This window comes from Hippopotamus amphibius, chromosome 7 (assembly GCF_030028045.1).
Source record: "Hippopotamus amphibius kiboko isolate mHipAmp2 chromosome 7, mHipAmp2.hap2, whole genome shotgun sequence".
Lineage (NCBI taxonomy): Eukaryota > Metazoa > Chordata > Mammalia > Artiodactyla > Hippopotamidae > Hippopotamus > Hippopotamus amphibius.
Window position 1 is genome coordinate 30,382,388 of NC_080192.1, and position 22,364 is coordinate 30,404,751.

Here is a 22,364-nt window from a genome sequence, read left to right on the forward strand (position 1 = left end):
AAATGAGTCCTGCAGACATCTGGCTCACAAAGAACACAGAGAGGTGAGGAAGCTATGTATGTCTAGTCATTCTCCGAAAATCTGTCAAGCAGCTCATTTCACCTCAGTGGTAACGGGTGTGGGGTAGGAGTCAGAAATTGATGAGAAAAATTCCTCTCTGTGGAAACCAGAGCAATGATGACATACATGCCTCCAACACATAGACTAATGAATCTTAATTATTTTCTCTCTTCAATAAATAGTAATAATTTATTTTCAGGTTGGTGTGATGTTCAGATACCAAGAAATTGTGGGCATGAAAACGCAGAGATTATCAAATAACCACCCCCTCTAGTTCCTGAACTTGGGTTGTTATAATAATTGATATATGAGTAGGAACCCACTTTGCCTAGCAGATGAGTAAAACTAGTAATAATTGGGCAAGCATGAGGACTTGTGGAGTGGGAGGAAGCAGGCCATGAAAGAAAATATCTTACAGAATTCATAACTATCACAACCTTGTAAATTTAAACCAAGGCAAGCAAACTTTCCCTCCACCAGCCATCCTCAACCAGCTGGTATAAATTCAGTTTTCAGCCCATTGTCCTGTCCATCGCTTCTCACATTGTACTCTCTGAACTGATAGCATCATTATCACCTGAAAATTTGTTAGAAAAGCAAATTATGGAGCCCACCCTAATCCTACAGAAATTCTGGAAGTGGGGCTCAGCAATCTGTATTTTAACAAGTCCTCTAGGCAAGTTTGATGGGTATTGAACTATGGATACTGAACCACATACCATGATTTGCAAACATCGCCATAACAGTTTCATAGCTGAAGATTAATTGCACTTGCAGGTAATCTTTTCTAGTTCCTCATCATAAGCATTTATTAAATATAGGATATTTTGAGGAGGAAGAGAGGTTAAATAGGTAAATTAGAGCTTAGGCTTGAATGACAAACAGATATGAACGATAAGACTTTTTTCATCCTATATTTTTAGATATAGTGGCATGATACCTGTTTAAAAGACTAACTGTAGCAGCAAAATGTAGAAGGGATTTGGTTGTAGGAGATAATAGAATGAGAGAGAAACTCTAGTGGGTAGTGATTATAATTTGTGTAGGGGACTTGAAGATCAGGAAGAAAAGGGGATCTATAGAAGAGGCTTTTCAAAGAAAGAGTTAACTGAACTCAGTTAACTCACTGAAGCTGGGGTGGACGGAGTGACAGATGATTTAAGATCTCAAGCCCAGATGATTAAGATAATGATAGTTGGGAAGGGAGCTTACTAATTAGGGAATAAGATGGATCCATTGTCGGGCATGTTAACTTTGAGATCATAGTTTAAAGGACATACACGGAAAAGGAAGAGTTGGGAGCTCAGTTTTAGGTGGTTTAGAGTAAGAGGAAAACTTGAAAGTGCATTTGTCCCTTGGTATTGGCAGGAGATTAGTTCTAGGATCCCCCTCCCCCACATCCCCCCATAGGATACCAAAATCTGCGGATGCTCAAGTCCCTTGCAGTTGGCCCTCTATCTGTGGGTTCCACATTTGGAGATTCAACCAACCAGTATTGTGAAGAAAACTAAAGTAATCTGTTAATTCATTCTCGACATGCTCACTGAACGTCTGCCATGGGTCTGGCACAGTTCTAAGTTCTCATGATGTAGAAATGGACCAACCCATGCCCTGTCTTCAGAACTAATATTGTAGGTGGAGGGAGAAAACAAGCAAGTAAATAAATGAACAGAATAATTTCAGATAAAACTAAGGGCCAGCAGAGAAATTAAAGTAGAGTAATGGTAAAGAGTGACTACGGGGTAGAGAATTTCTCTAGGTAGCTAGTCAATGAAGATCGGAGGCAGTGACGTGTGACAGAAATGAGTTGAAAAATGTGAAACATGAAAGATACTTTTAGGAAGCCAAGAGATGCTGGTATCACAGAGTGGCCAAGGAGAATTGCAAGAAAGCATTATGAGAAGGTTCATTGTGCTTTTTGCCCTTTTGGGACTCTTCTATGTGAAAGGTTTAGAGAGAAGGGATAGTGTATTTTGAAGGAACCATGGGCTTAGAGGCATCCCAGCTCATTCATGTCAGGCATTTATTTGTTGGCTGTGTAGAAACTCCTCAGTTTCTCTGAGGCTTATTCTTTTCAGTAGAGTAAGGAGTAATAACACCTCATGGGATTTAATTGTGATGATTAAATGAGAGAATGAATTTAAGGCAGCTAACATAGTGCTTAATGATAACTGTTAATAATCCCCATCAGTCATATGAAATACAGTTTCATTTAATAATGGTGAAAGTTAATGTCTCTTGATATACAATTTTATTTAGAAGTTATACTCTGACCTTTTATCATTCAAACCATTTTAAGGGCATGGAACTACAGTAAAAAACATTTGTGCAATTAAATGATGTATTTCGATTAGCTACCTAATGACACTTAGAAAGTATGCTTATCCACATAGTACTCTCAGATGGATTTTACTAACTAAATGTTTTCTTCTTACAGATGTGTACATCTCGTGACTGATAGGAAGAAACTAGTCATGGGCCAAAGGTCAAGATACTTCCCTGGAAAATGCTGCTGATGCTCCTTTACAAAGTCATACAATGAGTGTTTGGTTTAAGAAAGATTTTCATATTTAAAAGATTTTCATCTTGGAAATATATCAAGTGAAAATTAGAGTCTTTTGGGAAACATTTTCCTCTTAATAAATTATACTTGTAATGGGCGACATGGCAAACAACTCGGTTGCATATGGTGGAGTAAAAAACTCTTTGAAGGAAGCTAATCATGATGGAGACTTTGGAATTACACTCGCAGAGCTGCGGGCTCTCATGGAGCTCAGGTCTACAGATGCATTACGAAAAATACAGGAAAGTTATGGGGACGTCTATGGAATTTGCACCAGGTTAAAAACATCTCCCAATGAAGGTGAGTTTTATTACATTCATTTTTAGTACTTTGGCGAGTACTATTATTGGCTCATAAATAAGCATGCTTAGATTGTGTTGGCTATTGTTTGATTATGCCATATTTTTCGAGACATTAAAGGTGGGTTAGCTGTCGGATTGGTATAAAGTAACTTTAGATCAAAAAAAGTGTTGCAAATTAATTGACATATTTTAAGTTGGTGGGAGAAGTATTTTGTCTTGTGGCACGTATTGCTGCTTGTTTATGATAGCATGAGCGTCTTTCCACTTGAGCTGTGGAGGATGGAACCAGGCTTGGTAGTTCCCAGAGGATTCAGTGGAAATAAACCCTACTCACTAGCCTTCATTTTGCCAGGCGGCTTAAAATAGTTTTCACTGCCAGTAGCTGACCAAGTTTTTTTTTTTTAACCTAAACTTTAACAGTTACTTCAGAAGGAACCAGAGCAAATGGAGTAGATTAGATGGCAGTTTTTTATTTAGCAGACATTTCCTTAGATTAAAAAGTTATGTTCAGATTCCCTGTGTTCAAAGAAATCTTTGGTTTCATATTCTTGATTTGTAATAAATTACTTTTTGAAAAGCAGAAAAATTCATTATAACTTCATTGCATTATGGTCTTTGAAATGGTTTGAAAGGATGACCTTTCATTTTATACATTGATCATGTTGAATATAAAATTAAGGTTAGGAAGTTTCTGAAAAGCATTTCCAAATTGCAAAGAAGAGGATGGATACATGATGATGAATGGTGATTACAATTTATTTTAGTAAGGATGAGAAATTATTAAAGTTTAAAGGATATTAGTATATATTTCAAAGCCAGTTCTAGAGACATTGTGCTTCAGTGGTTTTCTTAACATTTTTCCTGAAACATCTTATACCATGCCACTACTTGTGATAAATTTTAAGATGATAGCAAAGTTATTTACAACGTTGCTAAAGAATTTTACATCACGCTAAGATTCTTTAAAACTTTTTTATAATTCTTTGTGAATTGCTCATTGCTTTAATGGTAAGTAGTTAATTTTTGTGAGGTAACTTGGTCTTGAGGAAGCTGGTGTCACTATTCACATATATCCTGAAGGGCTTCCTCATCACTAAGAGTATGTTCTTTTTTCTGTGAGGCCTTCCAGATTGTCTGGATCTTTTCCTCAAGTCAGAACCACTAGAAACATGGACTTCACAGTTAGACCTTAAACATGCTGCACCATTTTAAGAACTGGACCCTTGCTGCTTAAATTCAGTGAATCAGGAACAGATCCATGGACTTTAATAGATGTAATCTGACAAAATTTGGAATTCGTTCAGTATGCAGATCTACTTTAAAATATTAGCTAACTTCATATAACTTTAGAGATTTGTACATTAATATGCTACTCTCAATTGGTAGATTCACTAATTCAACGATATGTACATACTACATTTAATCTGAAACCTAACTTTGGATGTTTCATGATCACCAAATTGATAGGAAATGTTAACATTAAAAAACCCTCAGTATAACATCATAGTTTGTTCATAAAAACGATATTGAACTTCACTTTGAAATCTGCACTTATTTGCACTTACCTCAACCATGTCTTTGTGTTTCCCTGCTGTTAATCAGAAATTTTGCCTTCTCATAACTAAAAACCCTTCCATTTTGTGTTTTCATTTTTAATGGACATTATTTCTCTTTAGTTTGCACTGCAGTTTCTTTTGTGCTGTTATCTTGGGCAGTTCTCCTTACATTGATTTTGGTTTAATTAGTGAAATTTATTAACTGAAATTTTGCACCTAGTACAGTAGTTTTTAAAATTGGGGGAGGGAATGATTATGTACCTCTTTTACGACATGGTGGAAGTTGTGGGCAATCTGTAGAAATAGTCACTTAACACTCAAAATTTTGTGTATTATTGCTGCTTTGTGCTATTAAACAAGTGTATGCATTTTCCCCATCTTTTATTTAGAAAATTCTTACTCATCTTCTTCCTAGTATTATGAATTTAATTTTTGTCAAAATTTGTACAAACTTTTGTCTTCACTGTTTATGTAGTTTGTCATTTTCTTCTAAAGAATGTGAAAAGCCACTGTAAGCATTGTATTTGTTTACAGTCGTCATAAGAATAAATAAAAACAACAGCAGCCTTCACAGAAATGTTATTTCCAAAGGAATAGTTCTAGTTTAATTTAGAAATAATTCACTTGGGAAGCCAGTGAATATTTTGTCACTGATCAACTAGGCAAACAATTACAAATGACTCATCATTGGAGATAATCAGGAGTTTTTATGCCCAAGTAAAATGATCTTTATGCCCAAGTAAAATGATCTAGACAATAAGTAGCCTTTTATTAGTATAATCTGTTTATAGTTAGGGAAAGTGAAATAAAAATCATTCTTCAAAGTATAGGAATTTTGGTTAAGTAAAACTGAAGTTTGTCACTTTAGTTCTTTCATTCATTAATTTATTCATTGACACATACAGTCTTTCATCAGATCTAGGTTGTTGATTATTATATATTTAATATAACACCCTAAAAAAAGAATTAGTCTTGGCAGTTTTAATTGTAAGATAATTGTAAGTGTATAATTAAATTGCATCCCAATATCAGAGGTGATAATAAAATGTAAGAAAATGTGTGTTTTAGAATTGCGGAGATATTGTGTTTATTGGGTGTCTCCTATCTGGTTGGCAGTTATCTAGGCTCTGGGCATACATTCATGAATAAAACGAAACTGCCTGCCTTACTTTTACATGGAGGAGACAAGTTCACAGGACAAATAAATGAGATGTGTAGTGAGTTAGTGACATATGCTTAAGAGAAGAATGAGTGTAGAAGGAAAATCAGAAATATTGGGAATGTAGATATTAGATTGCTCTAAAGTCTGGAGGAACAATATCAGATGTTTCTTAAGAACAACAGCAATGAAAAGTAACATTTAGAAATGCTTTATATGCCAAATTGGTAGTTGGCACTTACAAATATCAACTTACTTTATCCTTACAACCACCTTATCCTCTTTTACAGGTGAGAACCCACAGCACAAAAAGGTTAAACAACTTAGCTGAAGTCTCACGGCTCATAAGCCCAGAGGAGGGATTCAAACCTAGACAGAGAACTTGCTTTTAACTACTATAGTCAAGTGTGTGTTATAAAAGTTCATCTCATTCAGCTTGCAAAAGAGTTAAGAGATTGAGAAAGAAGTACCTGTGTTCTCTCGCCACAAGAGTATTTCTTTGATAGTAGGGATTACATGATGAAAAAGAAGTGGGGTTTAAGATTCTGTTTATCAGTCCGTCTTTAAAATATGCCTTACTCAGGAAGTTGTATCTGCGTGCTTCCTCATTTGGCTTGCTAATTTATTGCCTGTTTTCTAGCAGAGTTGTCCTTTAACTTGATTTGAAGCATACTGTACGTGTACTGATCAATAGGAAGTGTTTTGAGCCAGATATGATTTTCATATTGAAAACTTCCTAGTGCTTCTGATTAATTATCTTTACTCTTAAAAGAATTAGAACTATAAATTTCAAGATTAACTGGAATTGAGACTTATTGCTTCATATTTTTAGTTTTATCTATTAGCAAGAACCTATCTTAACAGTCTTCAGAATCCAAGAATGTACTTTTATGCCAGAGTATCCTTATAATAGCTTAACTGTATAAAATTGCCATTATAGTTTTGTTCTTCTGTATCATTATTGTTTTCCTATTAACTTTCTTATTCCTTTTCTAAACCATGTTTCTTGACTTATTTTTACACTAGCTTTTGGTCTCTTTCCCATTTTAATGTGATCCTGTGTTGTCTATATTATATTTTATATTGGAGTGTAGAATAGACTCTCTAATAATAAGATTTATAGAATGCAGATCTCAGCTCCTGGTATCATTTATTATTCATAGGTACTGTATTAGGCAAAGGATAAAAATGAATTCATAAAAATTAAAGACAGGTACTGAACGGTATTCTGTAAGAGGCATGGCTTTGTGAATTTGTAAAGGGCAGGAAAGCAAATGAGACACCAAGCTTTTTAAGTGGTAGTTACTAAAATTAGGTAGAAGAGAACAAAAAAAAAAGAAATAAGGAAAGGAAACAGTGGTAGAGAGAAGCAAAAGTAGTGTGTGGTAGGAAGCAGGGTAGAGTCAACAGCAGTTGTCCCTGGCTGACTAATGTTTCAGATGGCAGTTTATATTTGCACTTGCTAGTAGTAAGGCTGTTGGTAATGGTGTGCTTTGACCATGTCTCCATGGTATAATACAATAAAACTGACGTTCACACATGGAAATATATTTTAACTCTCAAGAGAAATCAGCCTTTTGCCCAGGGTTATTGACTGATAGGCTGCTACAGGAATACTGTGATTCCCTGATGTGTGGGTCTGGTCGTACACATTGGCACAGCCGTTTTAGGCATTCGACAAGGATTTGCATGGCCATGGTGTGCCAGTCATGTATGTTTTAATACTCGTATACAGTTACCAGTGAGGGTTTTCTGTTGATGATCCCTTGTGACCTTGCCCTAGAGATTTATTTCTGCTATAACAGAGAGTTATATACTCCAATAAAAAATTTTTTTAAAAATCGAGAATTATACATTTAATTTAGTACCTGCTCAGGTTACCAGATTTCATTGCTTATGAATTTTTTGAAGATAATTGTAACACTACTTCTCAAATCTTGTAGCAGATATTATTATTTTTTAAAGTTGTACTTGATAGAGCCTGAACTAGCATCACCTAGTTTTTTCAAGTTCAGTTTTCTGAATACGATAGACATTTTTCCTTCTCAAAGCATTCTCTTCTGCTTTTGTAACCTTATACTCTCAAAGTTTGCCTTCTTTCTATATGGCCAGGGTGGTGGGAAGGTAGAGAAGCAGAAGTTTCATCCGCTGCCTGTGCTTTCCTTTCGATATTGGCAGGCCTTGGGTTTCTGTTCATGGTGCACTGTCCTCTTCATCTCTGCATTCTCCCTGGTTGATGCTCTCCACTTCTAAGACTCCACATCTGACTCCAACATCTGTGGCTCCGGTCTAGGCTTTTCTCCCAGGCTTTGGGCCTGAAAGTTCAGTTGCTTTTAGACATCTTCATTTTCTCAACCTCTCCAGACTTTCCCTTCTGAAAACATATCTCCTTTTTCCCCCTTTCCAGTGAAACTGTCATTCACTTTGCTAGACCTTACTTTGATAGGAGTCTTTCATCTGTTCTCAGTCACTGGGTCGATAAGACATGGAAATTCTAATTCTAAACTGTCTCCTAACTTCAGGGGTATCTGCTTCTCTACCTCCCCACCACCCTGGTTGAGGCTGCTGTCTTTCTCTTGCATGATTCCGGTAACAACATACTAACTGGTGTCTTTTCCTATCTCCCTTCACGCTGCCTGTCACTTTCCTACTGAGAGCTGGCAGTGGTTTTGCGCTGCCCTTAGAAGGAAATTCAGACTTCTCACTTAGGTTAACAAATTTCTTTGGGATCTGGCTCCTCCTCTCCCCATCTCATCTCATCTCATCTCATCTCATCTCATCTCATCTCATCTCTTCTCATCTCTTTTCCAACTCTCCTCCTCAGTGTTTGAGACATAGCAAAATTTTCATTTTTCTTAAATACTGTTGTGCCAAGCTCACTCTTGTTTCTGGTCATACTGATCCCTTCACCTAAAACGTGCTACCTCATCCTTCCTGTGACTGTCTCTCTTAATCATCCCTAAGATCTCAAGTTTGGTATCTTAGAACTCCCTTGTCCACCCCAGCCCCCTAAATTTGGATTCCAGTTCCCTTTGTTGGCTTCCGTGACCATCCTCACCACCCACAGCACTATACTTAACACAGTGGGTTGTGATTAACTGATTAGTTGTCAGCCTGCCTCACCAAACTATGAGTTCCTTGAAGGCAAGTACCAGAGAAAGGCATCCTATCTGACTCACTTCCCTTTGTATGTTTATGCCTGTCACAGTATCTGGTCCATGACTGGCGTTCAGTAACAAAGCCTGAGTTTGCCTTCAGACAGTGATTCACTTAAATTTGAGGGGAGTCTCCTTTTTTGAAAATGTTAATATGATGAGAGTATTAGTCTGTTTTTTCAAGAAGAATGCACGCAAACACAAATTTTCACATGCTTTCTTGATCTGCGTGTTTTCCTGTGGCCCTCACTTAAAGAAGGCAGGCTGGTTGCTGCCACCACCAGCACTGCTCCAGACACACACACAGACACAGACACACAAATCCTGACATAATTTCAAGTGCAGAATTTGATAAAGATTAGAAGGTGCTGTGTATTAGCCATGATTTCCAGTTAAATCTACCTGCTTCTAGATTCCATTACTCTCTCCTCCTCATTTTCTAAATTGAGACATGATTTTATTAGCCCCAGCAGTTGGAATGGTACATTTTTTGGTAAAACATCAAGCTGTTGATAGAATTTGCATTTTATTGCATAATCTGTCCCTTTCAAATATAAAGATAGTATTCTTTAGCCATTATCTTTTCATAGAATGGTGGATCCAGACCCCAGAAGCATATATTCTGAGCCTGCTTTTGATGGCTTTTGAATATGTTTTCTCTATGTGAAGCTAACTGGGCCATAAAGAGATCAGTGCCCTTGGCCTCACTGCTGCTGCACTATAGTCAAAGGAGCCAGCAGGACTAGGCAAAAGATTCTCATTGTATTTATTCATAAGTTATTCTAAATGATTTGATATCATATCTCCTCTATTTTTAAAAGTAGGGCCATGTAGTCTCATTACCAGTTCCAACTGCTTACCTTTCTCTTCCCCACAAACTTTGCTTTCTCCCTCCTCACAGTGGAGCCTCTTCCTACACCTGTAATAGGCTAACACCCACACCCTGGATTCTATTTCCTCTGGCTTCTTCCAAGGCTTTGCTCTAGGTTAACTAGCCTGTGTCTGCTGTATCACCAGTGTGGTCTTCTCTAGTCGATCATTTCCATTGCTAAATAACTTGCGTTAATATCCTGTCACTCATCTTTAAAAAACAAAATGGCTTTTATTTACCCATTATTTGATTCACCTGCTTTATTTTACTTTTACTGCTTTATTTCTCTCCATTGCATCACACTCCTAGAAGTTATCTATACTCATTGTTTCTACTTGACTCATTCACGTTATCTGTCTAATTCTTTCTAATCAGACTTTCTTCCATACTGCCACTGGAAGATTCCTTATCAAGGTCATCAGCCTCCATCTAGTGAAAGCCAGCTATCCATTCTCTGTCTTCATTTTACTCCACTTTTGTAACACCATTTGATATAATCAGCCACGTCATCTTTTTTAAAACTCTCCATTTCTATAGTACTGCATGAATCTACTTGTGTGTGTGTATGTATGTATGTATCCCCTTTTCTTCTGTTTCCTTTGGTGTTTTAAGAACCCTAGCTGACCGTCAAATCAAATGTTGGAGTGTTCCAAGGCTGTCGCCTCAGCTCTGCTTTCTACTTGTCAGCTTACTCTAGCTATCTAGGAGCTCTCATTAGGCCCATGGCTCCAGAATCATGTATACAGAATTATCTGTATATTGAGGACTCTGTGGCTCAGATCTCTCTCTGATTCTGCATATGGGTAACCAGCTGTCTACCAGACATTGCCACTTGTTTGTTTCATGGGCATCCCATGTTTAAATCTATAAAGTAGAACCATTAACTCCTGCCTCCCTTTTTCCACCCAATTCTGCAGTTCCTAAAGCCTTACCCTATCTTGGTGAATGTCCCTGTCATCCATCCACTTAAGTGCATGGACCAAAAAGAATCTAGGTATCATTCTTTACCCTTTTTTTTTTCTTTCATCCACATCCAGTCCTTCAACAAGTTCTGTCTGATCTTACAAAGATACCTAGCAGTCCATTTCTGAAACCCAGATGCAAACTACCACCATCTCTTACTTGTACTGCAGTGGCCTCCCAGCTGCTCTTTTCCTCCACTCTCCAACTCCTCAATTTATCCTTCAGACAATTTAAATGAGGTTTGTTGTCACTATGCTGCCATAAAACCTTCCAGTGGTTTCCATCAATCGCACTTAGAATAAATGCCAGTCCTGTCTCCATATTATTTTCATTGTCTCTTTATTTGTCTCCCTCCAGTATAATATAAGCTTGTTAAATGTAAGACTTGTTTTGTTCACACTGACTTTTCAGCAAGTAGAACAGTAGAACTGAATATCTACTACCCGGAAATAGTAGATATTCAGTAAATATCAGGGGTCGGGGGAGGGGGGACAGACTATTGTTGCAAAACTCTTAACTTCATTATATTTAGATTATGCAAGTTTATTATTTTAAATTAACAGAAATCAGCTTTCCTGAAAATGGAGTTAAAACCTATAGTGTTCAGTTTGTAACTTGTCTTTCTCCTTACTTAGTTTAATTAACTATTGCCTTGTAGTTTATGATTTATATACTTTGTACCTTTTCCTTTGGTCCTCCCAAACTATCTAAGTTATACCAATAAATATTAATGCCCCCCTCAACCCCCAAAGGGGTTAAGTGACTTGCACAAGATTTCAGTAGGTGAATTGGAACCTAGGTTTTCTAATTCCTGAACCAGACAGCGGTGACCTAGGTGTGTCCTTGTATATATGGTGGGAACATAGGGAGAATTATGATAACCTTTGAATCAGCTGCTTTTTTACTTCCTTTGTTCCTTCTTAGATACATTTTTAAGTCATTTTTAGCGCTATGACTGTTCTTTTCAGTATTAACATAAAATATTGGCACCTGTTATAACCAGTCAAGTTAAGATTTAATCAATTATTTTAATAGTTATAGTGGTGATATTTAAAACTGAGGTGTTATATGCAATTAGTGGTAGCCTCTATTAAGGGTGAGTTAAACTGATAGAACCAGTATCTTCAAACATTTTTTTTTTAAATATTTTATTTATCTGGTTGCACTGGGTCTTAGTTGGTGCTCGTAGGCTCCTGGTTGGGGCTCAGGGCTGCTTAGTTGTGGCATGTGAACTTTTAGTTGTGGCATGCAGGTAGGACCTAGTTCCCTGACCAGGGATCAGACGTAGGCCCCCAGCATTGGGAGTACAGAGTCTTAACCACTGCACCACCAGGGAAGTCCTTCAAACGTATTTCTTAGAAAAAATTGGAGACTGACACAGGGAGGGAATAACAATCTTTCATTTTTGCTCTAAGGGCATTAAAATATAAGAACAAACCTACCCACTATCTAATATCAACCTTTCATAAAAGAAAGGATATTTAATTTTAATTTGAAAAGCAGTAAGCACATAATTTCAGAACGTCTCAAAGTATAGTTCTTTAAAGCAAATACATTTTGTTTTGTGGAAAATCTCACTACATTGATTCTCATATCCGCCGATTAAACCACGGACCATTATTAACTGTTTGCAGCCAGGATTGATGAGGGGCATGGCTCTCGCTTGAAGAAACAGTGTGTGGATTCTAAGTTATAATTTGCAAGTTTCCTCTCTCATACTGTTTTTGCCCCTAGTCACAGTCATGCAGTCCTTCGCTGCCTTTCTTTCCATTGACTCTTGACTCAAAGCCTGGAGCTCTGTGGAAGCTTTCAGTTGATGACTTTTGTCATCAGAAATCTAAGATGCTTTCTGAACTGCCCAGTGTGGACCTGACTTTGTTATAGTTGCTAGTGAAAACATTCTCTGGAAGCTTTTTGGTATCTTTAACAAGTAAATAATTAATAAATTAAAAACCTGGGTAATTCTGTATATTCAAGAAATCTGTATTTAAGAGCTACATACTCATTTCTCATTGTTTATTCTAACAACGAACTTCCTTTGTTTTCTCTTTTCTGCTCTTTGCCTGCCTCCGCATCCAGAGTAATAGCTAAAAACACTTAAGCTGAGAGCCCTATAGTGATCTGCTGTTTTCCTGTCTTCTTCTTTTGCTGTTCTCTTAGAATGAATTCTTGCCAAAAAATAAAGAGTTGAGGTTAAATTGATTATAAATTTAAATTTATAATGATAAAAGTTATGCCATCCTGGTTTCTTTGTCCTCTTCTTCAGTGTTCTTAACCTAAGGAAAAAATGTCATTTGTCACTGTATCCTGTGTTTTCATACCCCCACGATAATGTAGATGTGTACATACTTCACATTAGCTAGCTGAGATATTTCTAGGCTTGACAGGATCAGCAAGATTAAATGAGAGGAAGACTTGCTTGGTAGGACAAGGAAAGGCAGATTTGATCATCTAGCTCTCTCTCTTAACCTCTTTCTTCATAGCTTTCTAATTCCATGCTCCAGGTAGTAAGTAATATGTCCTACAATGTACTTTTTCCTTTATGATGGCAGTCAGTCAATAGCACTACGTACCTATTTCTTCAATTGGAAATAAATCCTAAAAGTAAAACTTGAAGGAAAGGTCATCTTAGGTCTCCTGGGTGGGGGTGTGTGTGTGTGTGTGTGTGTGACTTGCAAATCTTTTATCAACTGAAGTATAACAGACTTTTTTTTTTTTTTTTTTTTTCTTTTTTGGAAGTGCTGAATGGCTTACAGGATCTTAGTTCCCCAACCAGGGATCGAACCCAGGCCCTGACAGTGAGAGTACTGAGTCCTAACCAATGGACTGCCAGGGAATTCCCTATAACAGACCTTTTAGAAGAGAAGTTTTAGAGCTTGTAATAGATGGACTTTTCATTGTTTGTCAGCAAATAAGAGTGAAAATAAAAGGCTTTCACTTAAGTTAACCGCGATGCAATAAGTAAATCAAATAAGTATCTTTATATAATTCCCCACTTTTGGAGAAAAAAATATCATAAGTAAAGGTCAAGGAAATGTTTAATTCCAACATAAAACCATCAAACTCATATTGTTTCTGGTCTCTGGCAGCCTACAAGATGGTATGAAATACTGTTATCAAAAACCAGCAGTTTGGAAAAGTGGAAATTTTTAATTCAACCTTGTGTCATCTACTTAAAATGTTTTAAAACACTGCACGTGGTTTTGTTTTTGGGTTTTGGTTTTTTTTTTTTTTTTTTTTTTTTGAGATTTAAATTTGCACACCTAGTCTAACTCAGGAGAATAAGCCATTTTGATAGGGTCTTATGAATTGTGCCTAAATGTAATGAATCTAAAGTGTAGAGAGTGAATGTGTTTTGAATAAAATATTTTCATTTGTAAGTAGTAAAGCTGTTCACTAAAATTTATTTCTTTTTATTAGGTTTAAGTGGAAACCCTGCAGATATAGAGAGAAGAGAAGCAGTATTTGGAAAGAATTTTATACCTCCTAAAAAGCCAAAAACCTTTCTTCAATTAGTATGGGAAGCATTACAAGATGTCACTTTAATTATATTAGAAATTGCAGCCATAGTATCATTGGGCCTTTCTTTTTATCAACCTCCAGAAGGGGATAATGCACGTAAGTAAATTGGGGAGGAAAAAAAAGTTTCTTATGCGTGTTGTTAAGTTCAGCTCTTTTGCTTACTTAATACATAATAACAATAGCAGGCCAGCTTTTATTAACTGTTTGCTACATACTGGGTATCATTCTAATAGTGCTTTTAATAGTTCTTTAAATATATTACCTCAGATAATTTTCCCAATAATCCTGTAAGATAGATAGTGTCACCTCCATTTTACAAGTGACACACAGAGGTTAAGTAACCTGTCCACATGCGCGTACTCTGTCTGGCAAAGAGCTAAGCCATATATATGATGTGTTATGTGTCATCATTATTTTTAAGTTCTTTAGAACATCATTGTGAAATAATTAGTTTTTATTTGGGGTTTTTTTAAAAAAAATCTTCTGGGAAGTCATTATGAAAGCAAAAATTTATTCTTTTCTCCAATCCATGACTTCCCAAGTTCGTAAAATGTTATATATATTTTATTGTTATATAGATGATTTGGATAATTTCCTTGCCATCTTAGAAATGTGTATGCTGCCAAATATTCTGACCAATGGAAATATATAGAATTGTAACTCTGCTTTAACCTGTAGCTGCAGATGATTTTATTTTTCTCCCACCTTTCTATGCCCTTCATTTCTCTTTTCCTTTAAAACAAATTATTTAAAATGGATATTCCTGGCAGTACATTATTTAACTGCCAGGAGATCTATCTTGGGTTTGGTCACTATATTTAAGTAGCTATAGAATGAACCAAATAGTATTTTATGTATCAGAAGAGTGATTCACTAAAATATTTTTGCTTGTGAAAGCTTCGTTCTTCTGCCTTTCAGGTTACGAAGAGTTTAGTAAATATTTGTGCTGACTTGAAAAGTTGGCTTCGGTCATCACTTAAAGTGATTCTTTCAAAGGTGTACCTAGAGCTCATGTTAGAGAGAATTTTTTTTTTGCAGGGAGGGTGGAGGGGTGCAGGAGGAGTTTGTTGGTCATAGAATAAGCGAGTGTATCCGAGGCCGAGGTCTGTGTGGATCAGGGTTTCTCGGAGCAGCACTGTTGACATTTTGAACTAGAACATTCATTGTCACCTTGTTCATTGGACCACCCCCCACTTGAGGCAACCAAAAATGTCTCCAGAGGTAGCCAGGTATCCTGTAAGGGAGCAGAATTGCCTGCGGTTGAGAATCACTGATATAGATAAAGGATTTAGGCAATATTCTTGTCAATATTGAACCAAGTTATTTTTTTAACTTTTTTTTAATTAAATAGTACGTATTTTGATGAAGAAAAATTAAGGGGGAAAGTGGCAATTCAAAGGAAATCATATTCACCGAAAATCCCACTTTTTAGAAATTACTGCTATACCATTTTGATATATATTCTCTGAGATTTAAAAATACTTTTGTGGATGTTAGTGTGGTGCTCATGTATGTGTATGTGTGCACAAGTGGGTAGGTGTGAGGATGTGTAAGTGTGTGTGTCTTTTTATCTGGAAAGGAAGATGATATCATGGTTAGCAACATACAGCTAAATTCTTTACTGCTTGGTTTCCCCAGTTGTCATTATGGAATACCGGAATTGGTCTTCTAGACTTGAATGAGTTAGCAGATGATTGAAAACATTTTACTTTTAACATTTTTGCCTGAGACTATAAGAAAACTGAAGAAAAATACTCTCAGTGGAAGTGGGGTTTTTTTCTTCATAGGACCTGGGCAGATCTTGGAATTCAGACTGCTTCATTTGTAGGATATAGTGACAGGCCTTTTTCCAAATTTGCTTAAGGAGGTAACTGATATTAGATCCAACGGAGAAGATAATCTAGAGCTGTCGGTGTCTTAAGGCCCTTTAAAGAGACTCAGAATCTACCAGGAGGTGTTAATAAACCAGATGAAGATATTTTTGCTCCATGGTAAAAGTTGTTTAGTGTTTGCCCTTTTTAAAAAAACTGATTAGTATGTTTCATGTATCTTTTCTTCATGTTATGTTTAACACTAAGGACTGGTAACTTGCTTAAAAGGAAATCCATTAATTGTAAATCTATAGGCATAGAAGTCCAAATTATCAAAATTTCTTCCTAGTATTGTTTGGTGTGAAAATAAGCAGTATTACACATACATCTGTAGTCACTCAAACTCTGTGGTCTCAGAACCCTTTCACACTCTCAAAATATTGAGAACTCCAAAGAGGTTTTGATTATGTGAGTTATATCTGTGGATATTTACTGAATTCTAAATTAAAACTAAGAAATTTAAAAATATTTATCAGTGCATTTAAAAATAATAAATGTTATAATATATAATAACTAATTATTAAAGTTTAAAATGAAATAATGAAGAGTAGTGGTGTTTTTAACTTCATTGTATCTCATTGATGTCTGCTTCATTGAAGATAACTGTATTCTCATCTGCTGCTGCATTCATTGTGTTGTATTTAGCACATGTAATGTAGTCTTTGGAAAGCTTCACTCTACATTCATGAAATATGAAGCAAATAGCGTCTTAGTTTATTATAAAAATAGTTTTGACCTGGAGAATCCGCCTGGAGTTCCTAAACAATACTTTTGAGAACTGCTTTTTTATGCTATTAATATATACGCTTGCTATACCACCCAAGAATCACATAGGGGGTTTTAGAATGGCATATTTGTCCTGCGGTAGAGAGCATAGGCTGAATTTAGGTGGTGCGTACCTCTCAGGTAAATATATTTACAAGTGAACATCTTTAGTAAAATTGATTTTTATTATTGTATTTACACTTGGACTCTACTGAAAACATTATTAAAATACTTTTTTTTTCCATGTATAACTGGTAAACTACAATCCTTTCCTAACTTTGATTTTGAGATTATTTTTTCCCTGCAGCTCCCTTAAAAATTTGTCATCAGTAGGAAAAGAATTCAATTTCTGGAAATACTTTACTACTGTCTATTTCAAGATCATTCTTTGTGTAATATAAAGTAGGACTGTGTATGAAATGAATTATGTCACTAACATGTTTCACTCTCTCTTGTGAAATATTCAGTAGTTTAGTTGTAAATACACATGCATGTGAGATTTAAAGCTGAAAATTAAATAGCTGCCTCACAATTCCTCTCCCTTAACCTCTGTGGCATTAATCTTTAGACTTTTTTGGTTATTTGCCCTATAAAGAAAAGATCTGAGCACATATCTCCAAATGATGCATTTATGAATTATGTATATTTATAACTGTATAACGTGAGCATTTTAAAACATACGCAAGTAGAAATTACAGATTAAAAAGGTGAAAGTTTAAAATTTTGATTTTAATTTTTAGTAGCCTTAAAACATCATTATTGATAGCATGATTGGATATACATTACTATATTTTATAATCTTAATTTAGCCTGATTTGGGTCTAAGTTTGTTTTCTTTCAGAACTTGGTTTTAATGTCTCTCATAGCTGGAAAAAAACTTAGAACATTAGGTAAATCCAAGTGAAACATTTTAGTGTACTCTCTAAATCATAATACTTATTTTCACTTCCATCCACCAGCTATGTAAAAGTTTTTGTTGAAACATGACTGGTAAATTTCATCTTCTGATGTCAGCCTATTGTTCTTACACACTATTATAAAAGTATTGCTTTCTTTTTTAAATCTGCAGCAAGGGAATCCCCTTCATTTTATTTTATTTTATTTTATTTTATTTTATTTTATTTTATTTTATTTAATCTTATTTTTTGGCTTTACTGTGCAGTATGTAGGATCTTAGTTCCCCAAACAGGGATCGAACCTGCGCCCCTTGCAGTGGAAGCATGGAGTCTTAACCCCTGGACTGCCAGGAAGGTCCCAAATATTGCATTTTTATATTTTTAACCAGTAAGATCAAAACCCACTGCAGTGCTTTATTTGGAAGATAATATTTTAGCACTGCCTCCAGGTTGGTGAAAGTGGTAAATATAGTATTTCATGCTTCATCTGTTCTTGAGTTCAGACTTGCTTTATCTAATTCTGAGAGCAAGTCTCCAATCTTCTGGGGGGAGATTAGGGGAAGCTGTCTTTACAGCTTCTACTATTTAAAATAGTCTAAACCATAGACTCACTTAACTGATTATTGTATGCAGTGATATAGGTTATTTCTTCGGCTTGAAAATAATTAAAATACAAGTTTTAGTATCTGGGTGATGAGCCAGCACTCCCAGTAGTAGATCATCTTGCCTTCTCCTTTGGAGAACATGCTTTATACCCATTGGTGGCTGAATCCTGCTGATGTTCACAGGGGTATTTTTTGTGATTGTTCACATCATCCCTTCCATTTCACCCCCAATTGATTTTTCTCCAGTTTCTGTCTTCTCTCCGTTTATCTGTCCCACATACCTCTCCTTGATTGAGGTCTATTCAGCACACTCGCACCTCAAGTCCTCTCTTCAGTTCATGCTCGCTATTCTGGAATATGCTTTAATCATTTCTGGTGTCACTGGTTTACTCATTATTTTCTTGCGAATAATCCTTTTCTTCTTCAGCATGTCCTAAGAGAACCATTGACTTTCAGAGATTTTAGCTCAATCCTCAGTAAGAAGGAACTTTACGTAGGAGCACAGAAGAACATATTCCTTCATGTGAATTTATAAATAACCAAAGTAAGCTTTCCAAAAACAATACTTTACTGTATGTATGTCCCTTCTATTTTGTTCTGTTTCATTTTTCAAAATTCTGGTCACGAGCTACTGAATTGATTTTAGACTCACAAATAGATTACAGCCCAAAGTCCAAAAAGCACTGTCCTTGTTCTTTTCTTCATCATTATTGACCCTACAGTTTTGAGGTTTCTTTTTTCCCGCCTCTGTCTCTTTCTGAACTCTTTTCTGCCGTAGAGCCTTTGTGCTGACTTTAATCTCTCCCTGGAATCCTCTTCCCTTAAATCTATATGGCTAGTTCCCTTACGTCATTTGACTCCTAGCTTAAATGTCATGGACACCTCAGAGGGGCCTTCTCTATTCACCCAGCCACAATTAGCCCTCTTTTTTCATTTGATAGCACATTGCCGTATTTTATTTTCTTCCTGGCACTTATGATATCTGAAATTAATTATTTGTGTTTTATTTGAATTTTTCATATACCATCCGCACCTGCCAGTCTGAGTATGGGTTCCCTGAGTAGAGAGAGCTTATATGTCTTATTCACTGTTATTTCCTTAGCTTTGAAGACAGTGTTGGCACCTAAAGTAGGTGTTCAAATAGTTGAATGAATGAGTAGCACTTTGCTTAAATTTTTATGTTATGAAAGTCAAGCTTTTATCATATTCCAGTGATAACTGACATGGTAAATAAACATGGCTCCTGGGTAACACATAATACTTCACTTTCCATGTATGACTTGTCTACTGTATGTAATAATTAATAGCATTAACCACTGGTTCAGTGTAAAGGATGTCTCAGCCACTGCTCTACCTTCTTTACAAGTATCTTCTCATTTAATCCTTGCAACAACTCTGCAGCAAGTGGTGGTCTCCTAATTTGACAGATGAGGAAACTTAGTCTCAAAAATAAGTAACTTCCCTTAGGGTTGAGATTTTATCTTCCCCGGTGTCCTCACTCTTAACTAGTACCCTAGACTGCCTGTCTATCCTAAAGATGAGAATCTTCAGAGGCAGGGAACTTGGAATTAACACGGTTAGCATCATCATCATTATGGAATGTTTTGAGTCAGTAAAGTGTTTAGAGCTATAAGTAAAATCAACAGGGCATATAAACATTATAATTGCATGTCTGTTGCCAGGAATTCAGAATCTTTGTTGATAAGCATTTTCTTTCTTTCCAAATAGTTTGTGGAGACGTTTCTGTTGGAGAGGAAGAAGGTGAAGGTGAAACTGGTTGGATTGAAGGAGCTGCAATCCTCTTGTCAGTAGTGTGTGTGGTATTAGTAACAGCTTTCAATGACTGGAGTAAGGAAAAACAGTTCCGAGGTTTGCAGAGTCGAATTGAACAAGAGCAGAAGTTCACAGTCATCAGAGGTGGTCAGGTCATTCAGATACCTGTAGCTGACATTACAGTTGGAGATATTGCTCAAGTGAAATACGGTATGTGAAAAAGGGCAGTGCATCTTACATGTGATGTGATAGTATGATAATCTTGTTCACAGTTTAACATACCATTATTTTGTTTTAGGTGATCTTCTTCCTGCTGATGGCATACTTATTCAAGGCAATGATCTTAAAATTGATGAAAGCTCATTGACTGGTGAATCTGATCATGTTAAGAAGTCTTTAGATAAGGATCCCTTACTTTTATCAGGTATGAATTTCTTTTATAACTGAACTTTTTCCTCCTCCACAGCTACATACCACTATCAGAAAACAGTTTCCCTAAGAGCCAGTAATTTGAAGAGGATTCTGTATTTTATGTTAGCTTGTACCCTTATAGTCCTTAGAGACTCTTTTGTAAGCTGGCAGAAACATTAGAGATCTTTAAATCCAGAACTATATTTTACAAATGAGGAACCCGAGTCCAAAAAAAATGAAGAGATTTGAGAATCAGTGTTAATGTTAGTATAATGATAAAACAAAAGTGTGAGCCTAAGGATCTCTGTTGAATTGATCTGTTTTACATTTATTCTTGAGGCCTATTGAAATATGAAATTAAAGAATCATTATGTGTTTATTTATATATTTATTTACTTATTGGCTAAGTAAGGGTCTTCATTGCTGCACGGGGCCTTCTCTAGTTACAGCAAGCTGGGGCTACTCTTCGTTGTGCTGCGCATGCTTCTCATTGCAGTGGCTTCTCTTGTTGTGAAGTGTGGACTGTAGGCGTGTGGACTTCAGTAGTTGTGGCATGCAGGCTCAGTTGTGGCTCACAGGCTCTAGAGCGCATACTCAGTAGTTGTGGCACATGGGCTTAGTTGCTCTGCAGCATGTGGGGTCTTCCTGGACCAGGGACCGAACCCCTGTCCCATGCATTGGCAGGTGGATTCTTAACCACTGCACTGCCAGAGAAGTCCCCCGATTATGTGTTTAAAGCAAATTAATGAATTCTCTTTGATGGTCTACAAAGGACAGGATTTTTTTTTTTAATTTGATATTTTTTTTTCTTATTACTGATTTATATACGGCAATCCCAATCTCCTAACAAAGGACAGGATTTAAAAAAAAAAAACAACTCATAAAATACTTAAAGTTAACCTAATCTTACTCCCTCATTTAACTACTGAGAAATGCATCTGAGACATTAACTATTTATCTAAGGTAATATGACTAATAATAATAGTTCCGGGAGTAGTACCACATCTACTAGGCAGAACTGAATTTGCAGATGGTTACAACATGTTCTGAAAAATCTAAGGCTTTGTCTGAAAAGAGGAGGTGGGTGTCTGCTTAGGATGCTCTTGTAGCAGCGTGACTGCTGATAGCTAGACCAAAGGGTAATTGGAAATGAAATGGAAGGGGTGATGAAAAAATTACAAGCTGCCTTCTGAGATGCTACCTGAAAGGAACCAGAGTGCCACAACTTGTCTCCAAAACTATGCCTCTTCCTTAACTTTTGATTTCCAGTTTCCTACTTTTAATTTTCTAGTATTCTTTATAGAATTTACAAAATAGCTTGTAAGACATTTGATTTAAATATATTTTTAGATTGAGTTATACTAGCATTTGGAGTAAGAAAATATTGCCTATTTGTCTTTAATTATCACCTTCAGATGTTAGTGGAATGCTAACACTTCCTGCATTGTAAGGAGAGTCTGCTTATTTAACTATTTAATAACTTGGCAGCTATACTTTTTCACTTCTTCTCTGTGAACTTTATATTCTAATTGGTTGGACATGGTTTTACTGAAACCAAAGTCAAATCTGTGACGAGGGTCAGTTAAGTTAAAATCACAATTTCAGGGCACATACCTAAGTTTAACTATTACCTTTTTTAAGATTTGTAAATATGTGCCAAAAGGCTTATTGCAACACGTCCCACCACTAAAAATCAGAGTAATTTCATGTGTATACATTTATAAACATCATTATAAATAGCGGGAAAGTTTCAATTTAATATAGACTTCTGTTTCTTTGAAAAAATTCTTGAGATTTGTATACCTTCAATATCCTACAGTACTAAGAACATTCATACTCTGTTTGAATTTTACTTTATATCGGTGTGCTTGAAATTCATTCCAATAGAAATA

General features: G+C 36.1%; 1 protein-coding gene across 1 annotated transcript in view; it reads left to right on the forward strand.

Annotated features, from left to right (window-relative positions):
• Window positions 1–22,364, forward strand: part of ATP2B1 (ATPase plasma membrane Ca2+ transporting 1) — a 115,193-nt gene that overhangs the window by 51,211 nt on the left and 41,618 nt on the right. The window contains exons 2-5 of the mRNA XM_057742793.1: window positions 2,498–2,923; window positions 14,050–14,247; window positions 20,017–20,271; window positions 20,360–20,485. Of these exons, the coding sequence (XP_057598776.1) occupies window positions 2,716–2,923; window positions 14,050–14,247; window positions 20,017–20,271; window positions 20,360–20,485 (787 nt within the window). The 5' untranslated portion in view covers window positions 2,498–2,715. The remainder of the gene's footprint in view (window positions 1–2,497; window positions 2,924–14,049; window positions 14,248–20,016; window positions 20,272–20,359; window positions 20,486–22,364) is intronic.